Below are 16,395 nucleotides of genomic sequence, written 5' to 3'. Positions count from 1 at the left end.
CGAATTGAGTAACCTCCTCCTTTTTTGAAGTCGGTTACAAAGAAAAGTTATTACGGTATAGTGGTGTATGTAGTCGCCTAAAACAACGAAGGTTCGAGGCTTTGATACCGCTCGGTGTAAATATTTGTATTTTTATAAATATTTCCTTTTTTAAAATCGGGTGTACGAGTACTCTCTAGGTCTCCACCGTGCCTCAGAAAGCACGTAAATCTGTCGGTCCCGGTTATGGTAGATACCTGATAGCAATCGTTACTCACGAGGACATTATCCGCCAACTCATAGTAAAGCAGCGTGACCGACCAGGCCCCAACTCCTTTGCTATGTGGGAATGAGGCCCTTGCTCAACAGTGGCACTTTGCAAGCTGTAGCAATGTTTCTGATCCCTTAACAGTATTAAAATATTATTTTACGATGAGTGTAAAGCGTTTACTTGATTGTAAGTGATAGAATCCATTCTTTATTGATCTTTCTCATAATTCTGTAAATAAATGAATCGCCGAACACATATCTATTTATCAACAAAGTGCCGTGATTAACAATGAATAAAATAAGATTCGTCTATTTTCACTTCAATTTCCGGTCGAATACTTTTTTTTAATCTGAAAAATAGTCTTGCAAAACCTCTTTCAACATCACTTAATTTTTATTTTAATGATATCCAATCTTTTATTTTCACACAGAATTATTTAAATTTTCAACAAAGTTTTGTAGTGTCCCTTTACTAATCGAATTCGCTACAATGTCCACCCTGCTGAAAATTCCATATAAAAAATGATCCAGATAAAAACAGATAAAAATTGTATGAAAATTTTGGAATCCTGGTCTCAAACACACAATAGTTTAAAATAACTTCCCATACAAATCATCGTTTTTTATTCGGATTTTTCAGCAGGGCAGCTACGTGAGACCTAGAAGTGGCTTCTTCTTCAGTATTTCCAACTAACAATAACTTGGGTATCTTTAAATCAAGAGTGAATAGGCATCTTCTAGGCAAGCGCGCACTATCTTAGGCTGTATCTTCACTTACCATCAGGTGAGATCGCAGTCGAGCGCTAGTCTATATATTTAAAAAAAGCCTCATTTCCAAATACTTGATATACGATGACTGCTTCTAATACTTATGTACTTCTGAGAATTACTGAGCTCCTACACAAATTATCACAAAAAAAATCACAAGTCATCCTTGATTTGTAATAAGTTTACACTTAAGAACGTCATATACCTACATACTGATCCCACTAGAGTGGCAAACAAGCGTACTGTCCGAGTAGTCAGGATTCCGTAACATATGAACTCCTGCAACACCGAGATCATTGCAAGAGCGTTACCGACCTTCTCCCCTTCGACCCAGGAGCTCTCCAACTTACACAGGAACACAGCGCTACTTGGAAGCAGTATTATTTAGCTGTGGTCTTCTGAAACGTTGAAGTGCTTCCTCAGAAGGGCTGCTCTAGATTTAGAGGTCCTCACCGACTGCTCCAGACTTTGAGTAGGATAAATTCTACTTTGCCCTTTTTCAATAAATTTATTCCTTCAGATAGCATACCACATGGGATAATATAAACTTATTATATGGACGTCTAGTCATATTGTCTGGCGCGAACTTGGGGAGGCCTATGTCCAGAAGTGGACCAATAGGTGAACACACAGACTGACTGACTAGTCATAAGTAATATAAAAGAGTATTAGGTTCAATAAAAGAAATATATCAAAACATTATTATTTATTATTCTCTACTATAATCACCTGTAACGTACCACATGTGCTGTTAAAAAGTTGCAACAAGTCTTAATAAGTACCATTTGAACGTAGAAATGCCACAGAAATAAATCAAATTCATATTCTAAGCATTTACTAATTATAATATTTAATACAACGCTTGTTTCGCCGGTTCTTGATAAAGCTATCTGACGTATAACGATATCCAACAGATGAAAGTCGAGTTATAACATATTTTTCTGTTTCATAATCGAACTCTACTTTCATTTTCAAGAGTTTTTATTCGGAAACTTAATTCATAAGTTGTAAATCATTATTTAAGTTGAAATCTTTCTACTGATAAACCTATCTATAACTTATGTGCGAGATAAACTTTAACATCAACCGTCGAAACAGACCCACAGTAACATTTTCTATAATCAATAATAATAATACTAAAATTCTAATGAACATAGCACGCTTCGGAGTTCACTCTTTAAGAAACGGTATAAGTGTAATCGCGTGAAACAGTAACGAGACACTGCCCTGAGTGACGTTTTACAGCTCGACGTTTCTCGCGAGAAAGTGATAACTTTATTTTTACATGTGACGCAATCGTTTTTAAGGAGTTAACTCCAGGGGCGTGTCGGAGTTACACACTCACTTTTTTTATAATTAAAAAATTATTTCTGTATAAGTTTACAAATATTATTCATAAACAAAGGCTTTATATTGACTATTACAGTATAGTTACGAGGCAAGATTGGTCTCTATTCTGCTATTTGAATCATATCCCGGAGTGCCTAGTGCGAGTTTTATTCACAGAAACATGAGGGAAACGCGTTTATACGTGAAGATTACTTTGCATGGGAATTTAAACAGTACAGCCTAGACGATAAAGAATAATATACGATACAATCGATACAGAGCCATCTAGCGGCAAACGCGAGAACTAGGTTGAAATCCCGAATTTCCCATACAAAATGAAGTCAAAATTTACACCCGTTATTGCGAGACGGATTCAACAAAACTCGCACTAGGCACTCTGTTGTCAATCATTCACGTTTTATTGATCATTTTAATTTCATTGAAACGTCATTAAAAAGTTGGCTACTTATCCTTAATTCCTTACTGACGTGCTTAGGTAAAGGGCAGTAACCTTACTTTAGTGCTTTTGTATAATTTTAACCTCATTACATTTCGTTTTATGATTAGAAGTGTAAAATATATCATTAAACCATATTATTTTCTTAAATTTCGATTTTTATTCTTTAGGTACTATCTTTTACCCAATCACGACAGTTTATACAACAGATCTAACAAGCCTAATAACTATTTTCTGGTAAATGAACAAAAAATGCTTACAGTACAATGATAAGTATCTTAATGTAATCATAGTTTCATTTAATATTTAAAACTGTTAAATATAATACTCTGTAAAATTGTATTACTAAGGCCCCGTTTCACTTGTTACCGTCAAAGCTATCTGATGTACGATGGTATTCAACAGATAAAAAAAAAGTCAATGACAATGTTTCTTTTTTACCATCGAATTCCACTTCATTTATGGTGCCTTATATTTGCAATTGTGAGATTCAATGTCGTAGTTCATTAGTTAATATGAAACGGGCTCTAATTAGTCTATTCTACCCCCCCCCCCCCGCTGTTAAAGTATAATACTGTATTAAATGTAATAATGCAGAATAAATGTTATCGACCACCAGACAAACAAGCTTTTAGAAATTAAAACTGTCAAAAAATCACAGATCACGCTTTGAAATGGTAAATTAAAAATCTTTTATTTTACTAATTAAATAAAACGAAATTCAATTATAACTTTTTTACTGCACAATCCCAAGTAACCGACGATGGTTTTTAAGTAAAATGTATTTATCCTGTATCTTGTTTATCATTTTGAGTTTCCGATATTTTGACACTATTATGAACCACATGGTCATTGGAACTCTGTCAGAAACTCAAGAAAACAAAAAACATGGTATATGTACCGTTTTACGAATAAATCAAAATTATTTTAGTGTTGCCAGCTGTATCATTGAGGAAAAATTAACCTGATCCCAGCAGTGGGAGTTTAATTACACTATTTTAATACGAAAAAATTGTAGGCAGATATTTTTATTAATAATAATTATTAAATTATTAATATTAAGGCAACGTTTACACAGTCTTTAATAATAAAGGCATCAAATTGTAGTGTTTTCAATTATTATTATTTTTTGCTTTTTATTACTTTATTTGTCAAAATGTAGTAAGTACAAGTCGAAAATGTTTACAATTCAGATAATAATACACAAAATTGACTTTTTAAACAATATAACCAATCTTAATACGAATTTCTAACATTGAATTCTCGGCGAATTATAATAGAAATTTATATAATTTTTAATTTTTATAATTCTTATAGTAGATATTTATATGTAAAACATATAGCGTTAGTAACATTCTCGAAATTATTTTGTATATATATATACTTCTATAATAAGCCTATATTAGAAAAACAACAGATACTAAGATATTTAGCGAAAGCACCATTTTTGTTTATAGATATTAACATACAGGCAGGATAAAGATAGGATTATAATTGAACTTGAACTAAGCACCTCTCTACTGTGAGACAAACTCGGAAAGCGTCCAAAAAGTCCTTCCCTTGTTTCACTCAAACGTACATACGTGTCATACTATATATATATATATATATATATATATATATATATATATATATATATATATATATATAAGGAATTATTATATATATATATAATAATTCCTTATATATAGTATAATAGACGTGGTCAATTGACTAAATATTAGGAAAAAAGAGATGCAAAAAAAATTGACAAAAATCTTTATTACTATTCTAAGGCGTTTTCATCACGACGGATTGAACCTGCAACCCTTTCATTATATTTTAAATACTATAATTAAAAAAACAACTGGTATGTTTTAAGTCACTTTTAACCCAACGGGTAGTCAATAAAAGAGTTATGTGTTTAACGTACACGTGTCAAAAATTCAACAAAAACATTTTGTTGGAAATAATTTCAATATGGCGGAACATTACAAGCTAGCTTAGCTAACCATATGTTACGAAATACAATATTTACGCCATTATAACAATAGCGACGTCATATAACGTTCTCTTGTTCTTACGTCACAAGTTTTTACAATTATCTTAAATATGGCATCTAAAAAAATGTTTACAACCGCTGGCCGTGAGTCATGTCGTCACTACTGACCAATACAGGTTTAAGTCACTTTTGTGCGTCTACGGACAAACAGACAACTTTTTTCAAAGTTATTAAGTAGCCAATTACATTATTTAAGTACTTATATATATAAAGTAACAAGTACAAGAAGTCTGAACAGATTTTGATACAGTTTTCTAGTATTTACGCCTGTTTCTTCTGAAGCATCTTGTTATAACTCTGGAAAATAATAGGAAAACATAACATTATTTTATGTTTAAAATATGTTTTATACTAATATTATAACGAATAAAGATTAGATTTGTTTGTTCGTTGTACACTCAACAACTGGACCGGTGATAAAACTGGGAAAATGTAACGTTATTGCTAAGTGGCATAGGTTATTAGAAGAATAGTAATAGATAAAGCTTATTTATTACTCGGCGCAGGATTACATAGTTGATAAAGATGTGTGGACTTAGTGACTGTATTTCATGCAACATGTTACTAATTTTGTACTAAAAACAGTTTATATATTATTTTCAAAAGAGTAACTGCGGAGTTTCTTGCCGATTCTTCTCTGCTGAATCTACATTCTGCATCGCCGGTAGCTTTACTTCTACAAATATAATAATAATTTATTTTTAAAGTTATTTCAAAGTTTTAGTTTGTAAAATGACGATTCGAAAGTGCTCTTGGGGCCTATTTGTATGAAATTATTTTTGATTTTGTCTTTGTATTGTCCATATAGATGTTTGTCGTAGTCTAGGAGTTTGTGTTTGTGTGTGTTTCCGGACCCCCGACACAGAAGGAAATCCTGCTAGGGTTCGTTGGGTGTGAAGCGTTTATTTACCTCTTCCGCCATCTTGTACAACATGGCGGCCGTTTCCTGTCCGGTTTGCTCGACGAGAGATTTGAATATACCGCCTTCTTGGTCCGTCATCTCTGACCTGTTTAACATTTTATTGGTGTAAATATTTTGCAGAGCGTTCAAATAAATTTATACGTCTAAAGCTACCCGAATTACTTGAGATCAATTCGGACATGTGGGTAGTTGGAGAGTGAACCAAATAAAATAACGGAAGTTATTAATGTTAGTGAATCTAAAGCGTATATATGGGTTACTATTCATGGAAATTTGGTGTGCTATGGGTTTGGGAATTACGGGTAAACTGCGGAAAAGTTCCCCCTGGGGAACCATCCACACCCAACTGGGGAGATAAGCGGTTACCGTAGCCTACGAACACCTCCTAGGACCTCACCCCTGCTGCCCACATAGTGACCCTAAGAACTCTACCACCTTACTCGCCAACAGGACCACAACACTGCTTGAAAGCAGTATCATTTTGCTGTGATCTTCTGTTAAGTCGGTTAGACAGGCTATTTGTATATGTACTTGGTAATGTTAATATTTTTAATTGAAATATTACCTGTTGGAGTATGTCCTTACTCGGTCCTTAACGAGTGTTAGCGACTCGCTGTCATCTTGACGGAAGTTCTCCGGGATAGCGAGCGGTGCCTGGCGGAGAGCACAGTTAATATTACGTGTAAATCGAATCAAAACATGTTTTGTCAAGTCAGATAGGGTAGATCGAGGTGGATTTTAGACTATAAAGCATTAGGCTATGATGTTAATGTAATTTGTAATAAGGCAAAAAAATTGTTGGAATTTCAGAATATATGGTTTAATATACTTTGAAAACCGGAACAATATATTACAGTACTAGCGACCCGCCCCGGCTTCGCACGGGTGCAATGCTGATACTAAATATACTACAGACTGTCTTTATTTATAGTGTGAAGCTAGGTTATAGCATGGTTAGTAACATAATAACAACAACATTCAAATCTGCGTCGTTAGATTACACGTTGTTACAGAATGCGTTGAGGAAATAATGCGTTGAGGTTCACTGCTCGATCCCCGTAGGTGATAGCGTGATAATTTGTAGCCTATATATTGACTTGCCTTCTTAATAATATTCGTGCCAAATTTGAAGTAAATCCATGCGGTACTTTTTGAGTTTATCTAAACTAACTATATTTTTGGCTTCGATATCGATTGTAAATCACACCCCAAATATTCTTTTAAAAAAAAATATTCAATGTACAGTTTTGACTTTCCTACCATTTTATTATATGTATAGATGATACAGTGTACCGTAACGCTGTAGAACAGTACATTACTGGGAGGCATGGTACCATCCATACTAAAATATTAGAGTTAAAAAGTTTATGTTCGTTTTTTTATTTAAACGCACTAATGCTCGGGAACCATTGATTCGAATTGATAAATATATGCCTTAGTAACACACGCGTTAACTTATCTTAGGAACAAACGACCGTGTGTGAATCAAAAGCGGTTTTTTCCCTTTTTATCTAAGCGCCTCAGAACGGTGAACACATGGCTATGTAATCAATTGAAACTTATATAATTTTAATTTGTAAAATGACGATTCAGCAGTACCTTTGAAGCGTATTTGAATTCAGTAATTTTTAATTTTGATTTTTAACCGATTTCAAAAAAGGAGGCGATTGTCAATTTGGCTGTTTTATGTGTTTAAGGTATGTTACTTCAGAACTTTCTTACTGGGTGGACCGATTTTGATTATTCTTTTTTAAGTGAAAGCTGATGCTTGTAATATAGCGTCTTCGGTGCGAAAAAGCCAGCCCTGCGGTCACCAACCCGCCTGCCCAGCGTGGTGACTATGGGTAAAGCACATGAGTTCACGTTATTTTTGGCACGAACTTGTGGAGGCCTATGTCCAGCAGTGGATTGCGATAGGCTAAAGTGAGCTTGTCATGTGATCCCATTTAAATATAATCAAGATTTGACAAGTACTTTTCGAGTTATATCTTATAACGCGTATTTACTTGACTATTTTCTCGTCGACCTACGTTGCATTACTTGTCGATGTAATTGAAGTCGGTTTTTTTTTCGTTTGCGAGCGAGCGAAATTCTGTAAAACCTGTAGTAACAGTACGTGTGTAGTACCTGCGTCTTAGCGAGCAGAGCCCGCCGAGGCGGCGCGTCGAGGCGTGGCGTTTGACTGCTCTGAGTGAGCAGCTCGAACGGGTGGCCCGACTCCACCACGCGACCCCTGGGGGAACAGCGTCATCTATCACTCCATTCAAAGTGGACTCTTAGCGTCTAATAGCTGGATCAAGATCTACAGATCACAATGAAAATATTCAACTTCCATGTAGTGAATAGCAGGACTGATGTCCTTACTTCACAGCAGGAAATAACCTGCTCAAAATATGGAGCAGCCCGACTGGGGTAGTACCTCGACCTTACAGAAGATCACAGCTAAATTATACTGTTTTCAAGCAGTATTGTGTTCCTATGGTAAGTAAGGTGACCAGAGCACCTTGAAGGAATAGGGAATAGGGTCGGCAACGCGCTTGCGATGCTTCTGGTGTTGCAGGCGTCTATAAGCTACGGCAAGCGCTTACTATCAGGTGAGCTGTACGCTTGTTTGCCGACCTAGTTGTACAAAAATGAAGGATAGATAGAAAAACATATTTACTTATCCATAACGATGACTCTGTCGTAGTCCATGACGGTGTTCAGTCTGTGAGCGATGGTGAGCACAGTGGAGTCAGCGAACTTAGTTCTGATTGTCGTCTGGATGTGTTTGTCTGTCCTGTTATAATATTACTAATTAAATGTAGAATCAAGAATAATTACAAACATTCAATAAACTTACACACAAATATAACTCTAACACTTAGAATGTAGACATTTGTATTTAATCTTATTATACAACTAAACCACCTACACAATTTCGATGTTAAGTTTTCTTTTATTTTATGTTTGGGTTGTTTGTAAGGAATGGCTAATTAGCCATAAGTCCGCCTATCGTACTTGATAATACTGAAGCGCGAAGAAATAGTGACGGTTAGAAAATCTTAATTATCTTCAAAAGTACTTTAGCTTTATGAAGTACTTTAACTTTATGAAGTACTTTAGCTTTATGAAGTAAGAAGAAGAAGGAGAAGGAGAAGAAGGAGAAGAAGGAGAAGAAGGAGGAGAAGGAGAAGAAGAAGAAGGATATAAAGAAGAAGGAGAAGGAGAAGAAGGTGAAGAAGAGGAAGAAGGAGAAGAAGGAGAAGGAGAAGAATGTGAAGAAGGGGAAGAAGGGGAAGAAGGAGAAGAAGGAGAAGAAGGAGAAGAAGGAGAAGGAGAGGAAGGTAAAGAAGGAGAGGAAGGAGAAGGAGAAGAAGGTGAAGAAGGAGAAGGAGGAAAAGGAAAAAAGAAGAAGAAGGAGAAGAAGGAGAAGAGGGAGAAGAAGGAGAAGAAGAAGGGGAAGGAGGAGAAGAAGGTAAAGAAGGAGAAGAAAGTAAAGGAGAAGAAGGTAAAGAAGGAGAAGAAAGTAAAGGAGAAGAAGGTAAAGAAGGAGAAGGTGAACAAGGGGAAGAAAGAGAAGGTGAAGAAGGGGAAGAAAGAGAAGGAGAAGAAGGAGAAGAAGAAGGAGAAGAAGAAGGAGAAGAAGAAGGAGAAGAAGAAGGAGGAGGTGGAGAAGAAGAATAGGGAGAAGAGAGAGAAGAAGAAGAGGAAGGAGAAGGAGAAGAAGGAGAAGGAGAAGAAGGAGAAGAAGGAGAAGAAGAAGGAGAAGGAGAAGGAGAGGGAGAAAGAGAAGGAGAATGATAATGAGAAGGAGAAGGAGAAGAAGGAGAAGAAGGAGAAGGAGGAGAAGACGGAGAAGGAGGAGAAGAAGGAGAAGGAGAAGAAGAAGGAGGAGAAGGAGAAGAAGGAGAAGGAGAAGAAGAATGGGCTTCTGAAACAACGACTCAACATCTTACTATGGCCCTTTTAGTGTTCGTTTTATTTTACACGGTACACGGATATGATTGAATATGGAATAACTAAGGGAGACTTGATCCATAGTAATCCACATAGCACGCGTTAAACCTAAGGAGATTAAGGTAGATTTGACACATGCTATTTTACGCTCTAGTCAAGTTTAGAGGATACTAAGGGACATTTTACTCATAGTACGGTTAAGAGTCGAATCTAGGGGAAACTAAGGGGGACAAAAAATGATTAGAAAAGATTAACTGTGGAGGGCACAGCAGGAAATATTCGGCTCGATATCTGAAGCAGCCCGACTGGTAAAGTAACTCTACCTCACAGAAGATCATACCTAAATAACACTGTTTTCAAGCAGTGTTGTGTTCCTGTTGGTGAGTTATGTGACCAGAGCTTATTGGGGGGGTTAGGGGGTAGGGTCGGCAACGCACATGCGACACTTATGGTGTTGCAGACGTCTATAAGCTACGGTAATCGCTCACCATCAGGTGCGCCGCCGTAGTAGCCGAGCTAGTTATAAGGAACAGAGTGGTCACCAACCCGCCTGCCCAGCGTGGTGACTATGGGCAACACACGTGAGTTCACGCCATTTTTGGCGTAAACTTGTGGAGGCCTACGTCCAGCAGTGGACTGTATAGGCTGTAATGATGATAACGACGAGCGGCGCTCACTCGGTGTCGACGTTGGCGGTGGCCTCGTCCAGCACCAGCACGGCGCGGCGCGCCAGCACGGCGCGCGCCAGGCACAGCAGCTGGCGCTGGCCGGCCGACAGCGCGCCGCCGCCGTCGCCCAGGCGCGCGCCCAGCCCGCCCGCCTGCGCGCCCGCCCAGCCGCGCAGCTCCACCTGGGCGGCGAGCGGTCAATTTACGGCGTATGGTGGACGGTGTACGGTGTACAGTGTCCGGTGTACAGTGTACGGTGTACAGTGTCCGGTGTACAGTGTACGGTGTACAGTGTACGGTGTACAGTGTACGGTGTACAGTGTACGGTGTACAGTGTACGGTGTACAGTGTACGGTGTACAGTGTACGGTGTACAGTGTACGGTGTACAGTGTACGGTGTACAGTGTACGGTGTACAGTGTACGGTGTACAGTGTACGGTGTACAGTGTACGGTATACGGTGTACGGTATACGGTGTACAGTGTACGGTTTACAGTGTACGGTGTACAGTGTACGGTGTACAGTGTACGGTGTACAGTGTACGGTGTACAGTGTACGGTGTACAGTGTACGGTGTACAGTGTACGGTGTACAGTGTACGGTGTACAGTGTACGGTGTACAGTGTACGGTATACGGTGTACGGTGTACGGTTTACAGTGTACGGTGTACAGTGTACGGTGTACAGTGTACGGTGTACAGTGTACGGTATACAGTGTACGGTATACGGTGTACAGTGTACGGTTTACAGTGTACGGTGTACAGTGTACGGTGTACAGTGTACGGTGTAGTGCACGCACCTCCTCGAGCGCGGCGTGTATCTGCGCGTCACTATACACGCGCTGCGGGTCGAGGTTGTCCCGCAGCGAGGCGGCGAACAGGGCGGGGCGCTGCGGCAGCGCGCACAGGCGCGAGCGCCAGCGCCTCAGCCCCGCCGTCTCCGCACTGACGCCGTCTACGCGGACCGAGCCCGAGATCTTGCTCAATCTGCGGACACGGGGCACGGTGAGCCGGTATATAGTGAGCCGAAAGTGTGTGAGTCAGCGTGAACATCGAAATAGTATTACGTCGGGGAAAGTTACTTCGTATTTTATATAGAAATTCAAGGTAAGATTTTACAACATTTACTTACGTTAATTATCTATACTAATATTATAAAGCTGAAGAGTTTGTTTATTTGTATGAACGCACTAATCTCAGGAACTACTGGTCCGATTTGAAAATTTCTTTCAGTGTTAGATAGCCCATTTATCGGGAAAAGCTATATATTATCACCCTAAGACCAATAGGAGCGGAGTTCAAAATCGAGTTTTTTTCTTTTTGAGAGCTTCCTCAGTTAGCCCAATGAAATTGTTGCAGAAGTTAGTGATAAATATGTCCCATTTTATTCCATAACTTGTCGCAAACTTGTAGGTAGTGACAGGGTTTCGTTGCTGTAGAAATTTTTGGGACTTAGCGGTAAAAAACCGCGACAAGTACTTTTGAGAGTTCTTTTTTATGTTGACTTCACACTACCAACAGAATTATAAAGAGACCTAAACGAATAAAAATCTGAGGATGTAAAATCGGCGCTATATGGTGGATGCATTAAGACTTCCAAGTCAATCTCTCTCAATTTTCATTGAGTGGCTAAAGACGTATATGGTCATGCGTTGTCGCGATGAAAGACCATACCTTTTCTGTGGGACAATTCTGGGCGCTTACTCTTTATTAATTAAATTAAATAAATAAATAAATAAATATCTACACAATACACACATGGTCGCCTGTTTCTAAAGTAAGCAACTTAATGCTTGTGTTATAGGTAACAGCCGACTGGTATACCTACATATTTTTTTCAATAAACATACTTAAAAATAATACATATATAAATATATAAATAAATATTTATACTATTTATATATTTATACTATTTATCCTCTCAATTTATGGCTTAAGTCTCATCAAATGTTGGCAGTAGAAATCCAAATAGATGGTTTGACCCGGCGGTAAAAACTCATAATGATTGATGCCAAATTTTTTCGTTAGATTCACCCACTTTGGCGGCCAGAAAAACAAATTAAAAATGGCGGGAAATTGTTTTTTACTTTTTAATTTCATTTTTAAACTGTCACTTTTCACGGTATCAAGACCAGCCAATTACAAACAAAACAACCAACAAGATTTTATTGCAACTTTTTTCTCGAAAACACGAAAAAGCTTTTTCCCCGACCTATATTATGTAAAAGTCAATTGATGAGCCAGAATAATGTAAATCGAAATAATGTAAGCCTTAGTATTAGAAGCCGGATAAGTGGGAGTCGGAAAAGTATTAGCTCCAGTATTGTTAGTCATATTAGTGTACGTAGGAAGTGTGGGTAGGTAACGTTGGCCGTAACATTGTAAGCCGGAATAGTGTTAACCAGAGTATTGTGAGCCAGAATATCGTGAGCCAGAACAGTTTGAGTCGGAGTAATGTAAACAAGAGATAATGAGCCGGATAAGTATGAGCCGGAATAGTGTAAACCAGCATAATGTGAGCCGGTGTGGTTGAGTTTATTGTATTCTATAAGTTACTAGTTATGTCACGATTTTATATAAATGAGCTATTATGAGCCAGTCTTATAGAGAAAAGTAGCACTCGTAGAGACAAGTTACTTATCCCTGTGTAATATACAAGCTTCTTTTTTTAATACAAATATAATGTGGCTCATTTTTTCTTCATTTAATTATTCATCGCTATTGTTCGGGCCATAATGGGGCTTTTAAGAAAAAAAAAAAAACAATAATAAAGATAACAGGTTTTTAAAAATGTTGCGAACCTCTGGTATTTTTTTTTAATTTTTATTTTTTGGTTGGGGCCGTAGAATCATATTCCTTTCAATCCGACCCTAACTACGAGTATTGTGATCATAATATAATTAGCACCAACCAACCAAATATAATTGACAGTTTTTAAAAGATTAACTGCGGAGTTTCTTACTGATTTTACTCTGCAGAATCTACATTCCGAAGCGGCGGTGTCTTCACATTAACCATAATAATTAATTTATTAAAAACTAATCTAATATAACTTGTAGAGTAATGATTCAAAAGTGCTATTGAAGCCTACTCAAAAAGTTTTGTGTTTAAACTCCTACATGCAACTGAAGTTTACTCCTTAACTCTTACTCCTTAAGAGCGATTAACGCGATATTTAAAATATATTGATCTGTCTCGTAGTGGTCGTTGCGAGGTAAAACGTCACTCTCAGGGCATTTCCGTTACTGTTTCACACGATAATCCCTCAACCTATTTTTTTTTTTTGTAACATGGGTCGTAAATCGCTTCTTAGAAGGGGGTAAATTCTGACAAACGTAAAATTAAAATTTCTTACCTGAACAGAGCAGCGATTAGCGAGCTTTTACCAGCCCCTGTCCTCCCCACCACGGCCACCTTCTCCCCGGGGTTGATCTTGAAGCTCACCCCCCGGATAGCGTAAGCCGGCTCATCTAGCTTTATGCCTTCTTGGGGCGGTTCCTTAGCTGGTGGCCTCTCGTACTCCAACGATACATTGTCGAAGACTATTTCTCCTGTTAAATGAAAATATTTAATTATATATGTCTCTATACTAATTGATAGGTTGGAGGAGGTTGGTGTGAGAGGCTTATCTCTTCTGCTTTTTAAAAACTACCTGCAAAACCGAAGGCAAAGAGTTAGGATCGGTCAAACAACAAGTGACATTGTACCCATTTCATATGGGGTGCCTCAGGGTAGCGTTCTTGGTCCCACGTTGTTTCTAGTGTACATAAACGAACTTTGTCGCATGAAGATCCCACAAGAAAAAAATTATTTCCTTCGCAGATGATACTGCTTTACTGTTTGACGGCAGTACGTGGGAGGACGTAAATGATGCTGCACAGCGTGGATTTGACAGTGTATCGGCATGGTTAAAAAATAACATCCTGACTTTAAATGCAACTAAGACCAAGTACCTGGCTTTCTCCGATTTTTTCCGAACTTATCTCTAAGAGATATCTACCAGTCAACGCATGGTAGTGAAATCTTCTTTATTAAACAATTGACACATTTTCTTTCAAGTTTACATTCAATATTCGATTGCGTCATAGCGTGATGTTTTATAGCATTTTCGTTCGCGCGATAGTTTATAAATACATTAATCACAGCAGCTTTGAACTGGATTTTAACTACGTTGTAATTACATTATAACTCGTATATCCGCCTCCAAAGGACCAACATATCAATTATTAGAACACAAAATGGGAAACTTGGAAAGATTTGCCCTGCAGTAGGCCAAAATACAACAGTTACGTCCAGATTCCTTACCTTGGTTAGGCCATGTTTCAAAATCTAAACTTGGATGCTCCATCTTCAAAGCTTTCATATCAGGCTCCACTGGCTTTTCGGCTGGTAAATTTGTGTATTCCAAGATTCTCTCCACCTTAAAAATAATTTCGATTAACATTGTTTCTGATTTTGTTATTTTTGTAATGAAATAGCTTGGAAAAGGCTAATTAATTCAGCTTTACTCCAAAAATGTAACGCCAAACACTCAAAGACCTGGTCTAGTCTGGAGAGGTCTTTGGATGCCTTGTTAAAGCTAAGTTCAAATAAAAACTCCTGTGTCTGGGACCCGGAAACATACAAATCACAACATAAATGTCCAGAAGTGTCCCGACCACACTAAATACTCTATGATCTATAAAAATATTTGTCATGTCAGGGTCCAACCAGTAACCGGTAGCGTATCAGACAGTTGCTGAGACTATTACGCCAATGCCTTGGCAATATTAGATTTTTATTAGCCTAAGGAACCCTACACAGAGCATTATTTACTGTAAAGGTTGTATAGAACCGTACGGACTCCTGCAACACCAGAAGCATCGCAAGCGCGTTGCCTTACCCCCAACTCCCCCCAGGAGCTCTGGTCACCTTACTCATCATAGGAACACAATACAGCTTGAGAGCAGTGCTATTTAGCTGTGATCTGCAAGGTTGAGGTTCTTCCCCTGCTCCAGATTCTGAGCAGCATATATATAAGTTATGGTATTTTCAACTTACGGATGTCATCTGGTTCTCCACTTCAGCAGTCTGCCTCATCCCGTACTGACACATGCCCACCAGACCTATAACTTGCGTGATGGCCAGACCGACGTTACCGCCCATCGTGTCTGATACAAACATACATACACAATTAAATTACACATAAATTACTAAATTTTCAGGATAGCGAAAAATATTTATACTTTCATAATGACTATTTATTACTTTGTCTTTTCATTATAAAGTTGGTTTTGGACCACGCTTGTTTCTGATCTGCTGAAATCAGGCATCTAATAAATTATATAACGGATAGTACCAAAATGTTAATACTATCAAAACGAGTGCGCTTTAGACCACACGATGAAGTAAAACTTCTGCACAATAGGCTTGCACTGTATTTTAGATACACGAAACGTAACTGGCTATGAGAGAAAGAGAACTTCTCTCTCTTGCTCCGTTCGCCTCACCCGATCACACTTTTCGTAACGATCTCGTCACGCATTCACCAGCGTACTCGCGTACAAGCGTGCGTAAAGAGTTTTACTTCTAAAATGACTTAAATAAACGGTTATAGAACTTCATCCATACATAATTACATTTATAATAAGGATACTTAAATGTTATAATTAAAAGTAATTTGGACAAGAAGCTTTATCAATTTTTGTCAGTTTAAAACACCTTCGAACCATTGTTTTGTAATAGCTTCGTCATCAAAGCCTAAAGAACTCTTTTATAAAGATAGTTCTGCTACTCACCTTGTCCGACAAACAGGAAGAAGCTAAAGGTGACGACGGCGAGGTAAAGACAGCAGACCATGTCCATCCAGAAGCCGAATGCCCTATTGGTATTGAGGACCAGGGTCCAGGAGGAGCTGTGGAGGTCCTGGAGCTTATCGAACTCGCGGGCCAGGGTCCGTTGTTGTTCCCTGGTGGAGCGGATGGTGGTCAGCCCGGTCACCGTGGCCGCTGCATGGTTCAGGCTCTGGCTTCGAGCTGGTGAGGATA

General features: G+C 38.2%; 1 protein-coding gene across 1 annotated transcript in view; it reads right to left on the bottom strand.

The window, feature by feature from the left end:
- Nucleotides 1-5,083: 5,083 nt before the first annotated feature.
- The window catches only part of LOC123668281 (probable multidrug resistance-associated protein lethal(2)03659), a 37,385-nt gene continuing 26,073 nt past the window's right edge, over nt 5,084-16,395 (bottom strand). Inside the window, exons 22-32 of the mRNA XM_045602045.1 lie at nt 16,147-16,383; nt 15,410-15,519; nt 14,675-14,789; nt 13,725-13,920; nt 11,170-11,356; nt 10,383-10,555; nt 8,429-8,545; nt 7,894-7,999; nt 6,332-6,420; nt 5,755-5,851; nt 5,084-5,141 (exon numbers count right to left, since the gene is read on the bottom strand). Coding sequence (XP_045458001.1) covers nt 5,106-5,141; nt 5,755-5,851; nt 6,332-6,420; nt 7,894-7,999; nt 8,429-8,545; nt 10,383-10,555; nt 11,170-11,356; nt 13,725-13,920; nt 14,675-14,789; nt 15,410-15,519; nt 16,147-16,383 — 1,463 coding nt within the window. The 3' untranslated portion in view covers nt 5,084-5,105. The remainder of the gene's footprint in view (nt 5,142-5,754; nt 5,852-6,331; nt 6,421-7,893; nt 8,000-8,428; nt 8,546-10,382; nt 10,556-11,169; nt 11,357-13,724; nt 13,921-14,674; nt 14,790-15,409; nt 15,520-16,146; nt 16,384-16,395) is intronic.

Source organism: Melitaea cinxia, chromosome 30 (genome assembly GCF_905220565.1).
Source record: "Melitaea cinxia chromosome 30, ilMelCinx1.1, whole genome shotgun sequence".
Lineage (NCBI taxonomy): Eukaryota > Metazoa > Arthropoda > Insecta > Lepidoptera > Nymphalidae > Melitaea > Melitaea cinxia.
This window is presented reverse-complemented; position numbering and strand designations above follow the sequence as displayed.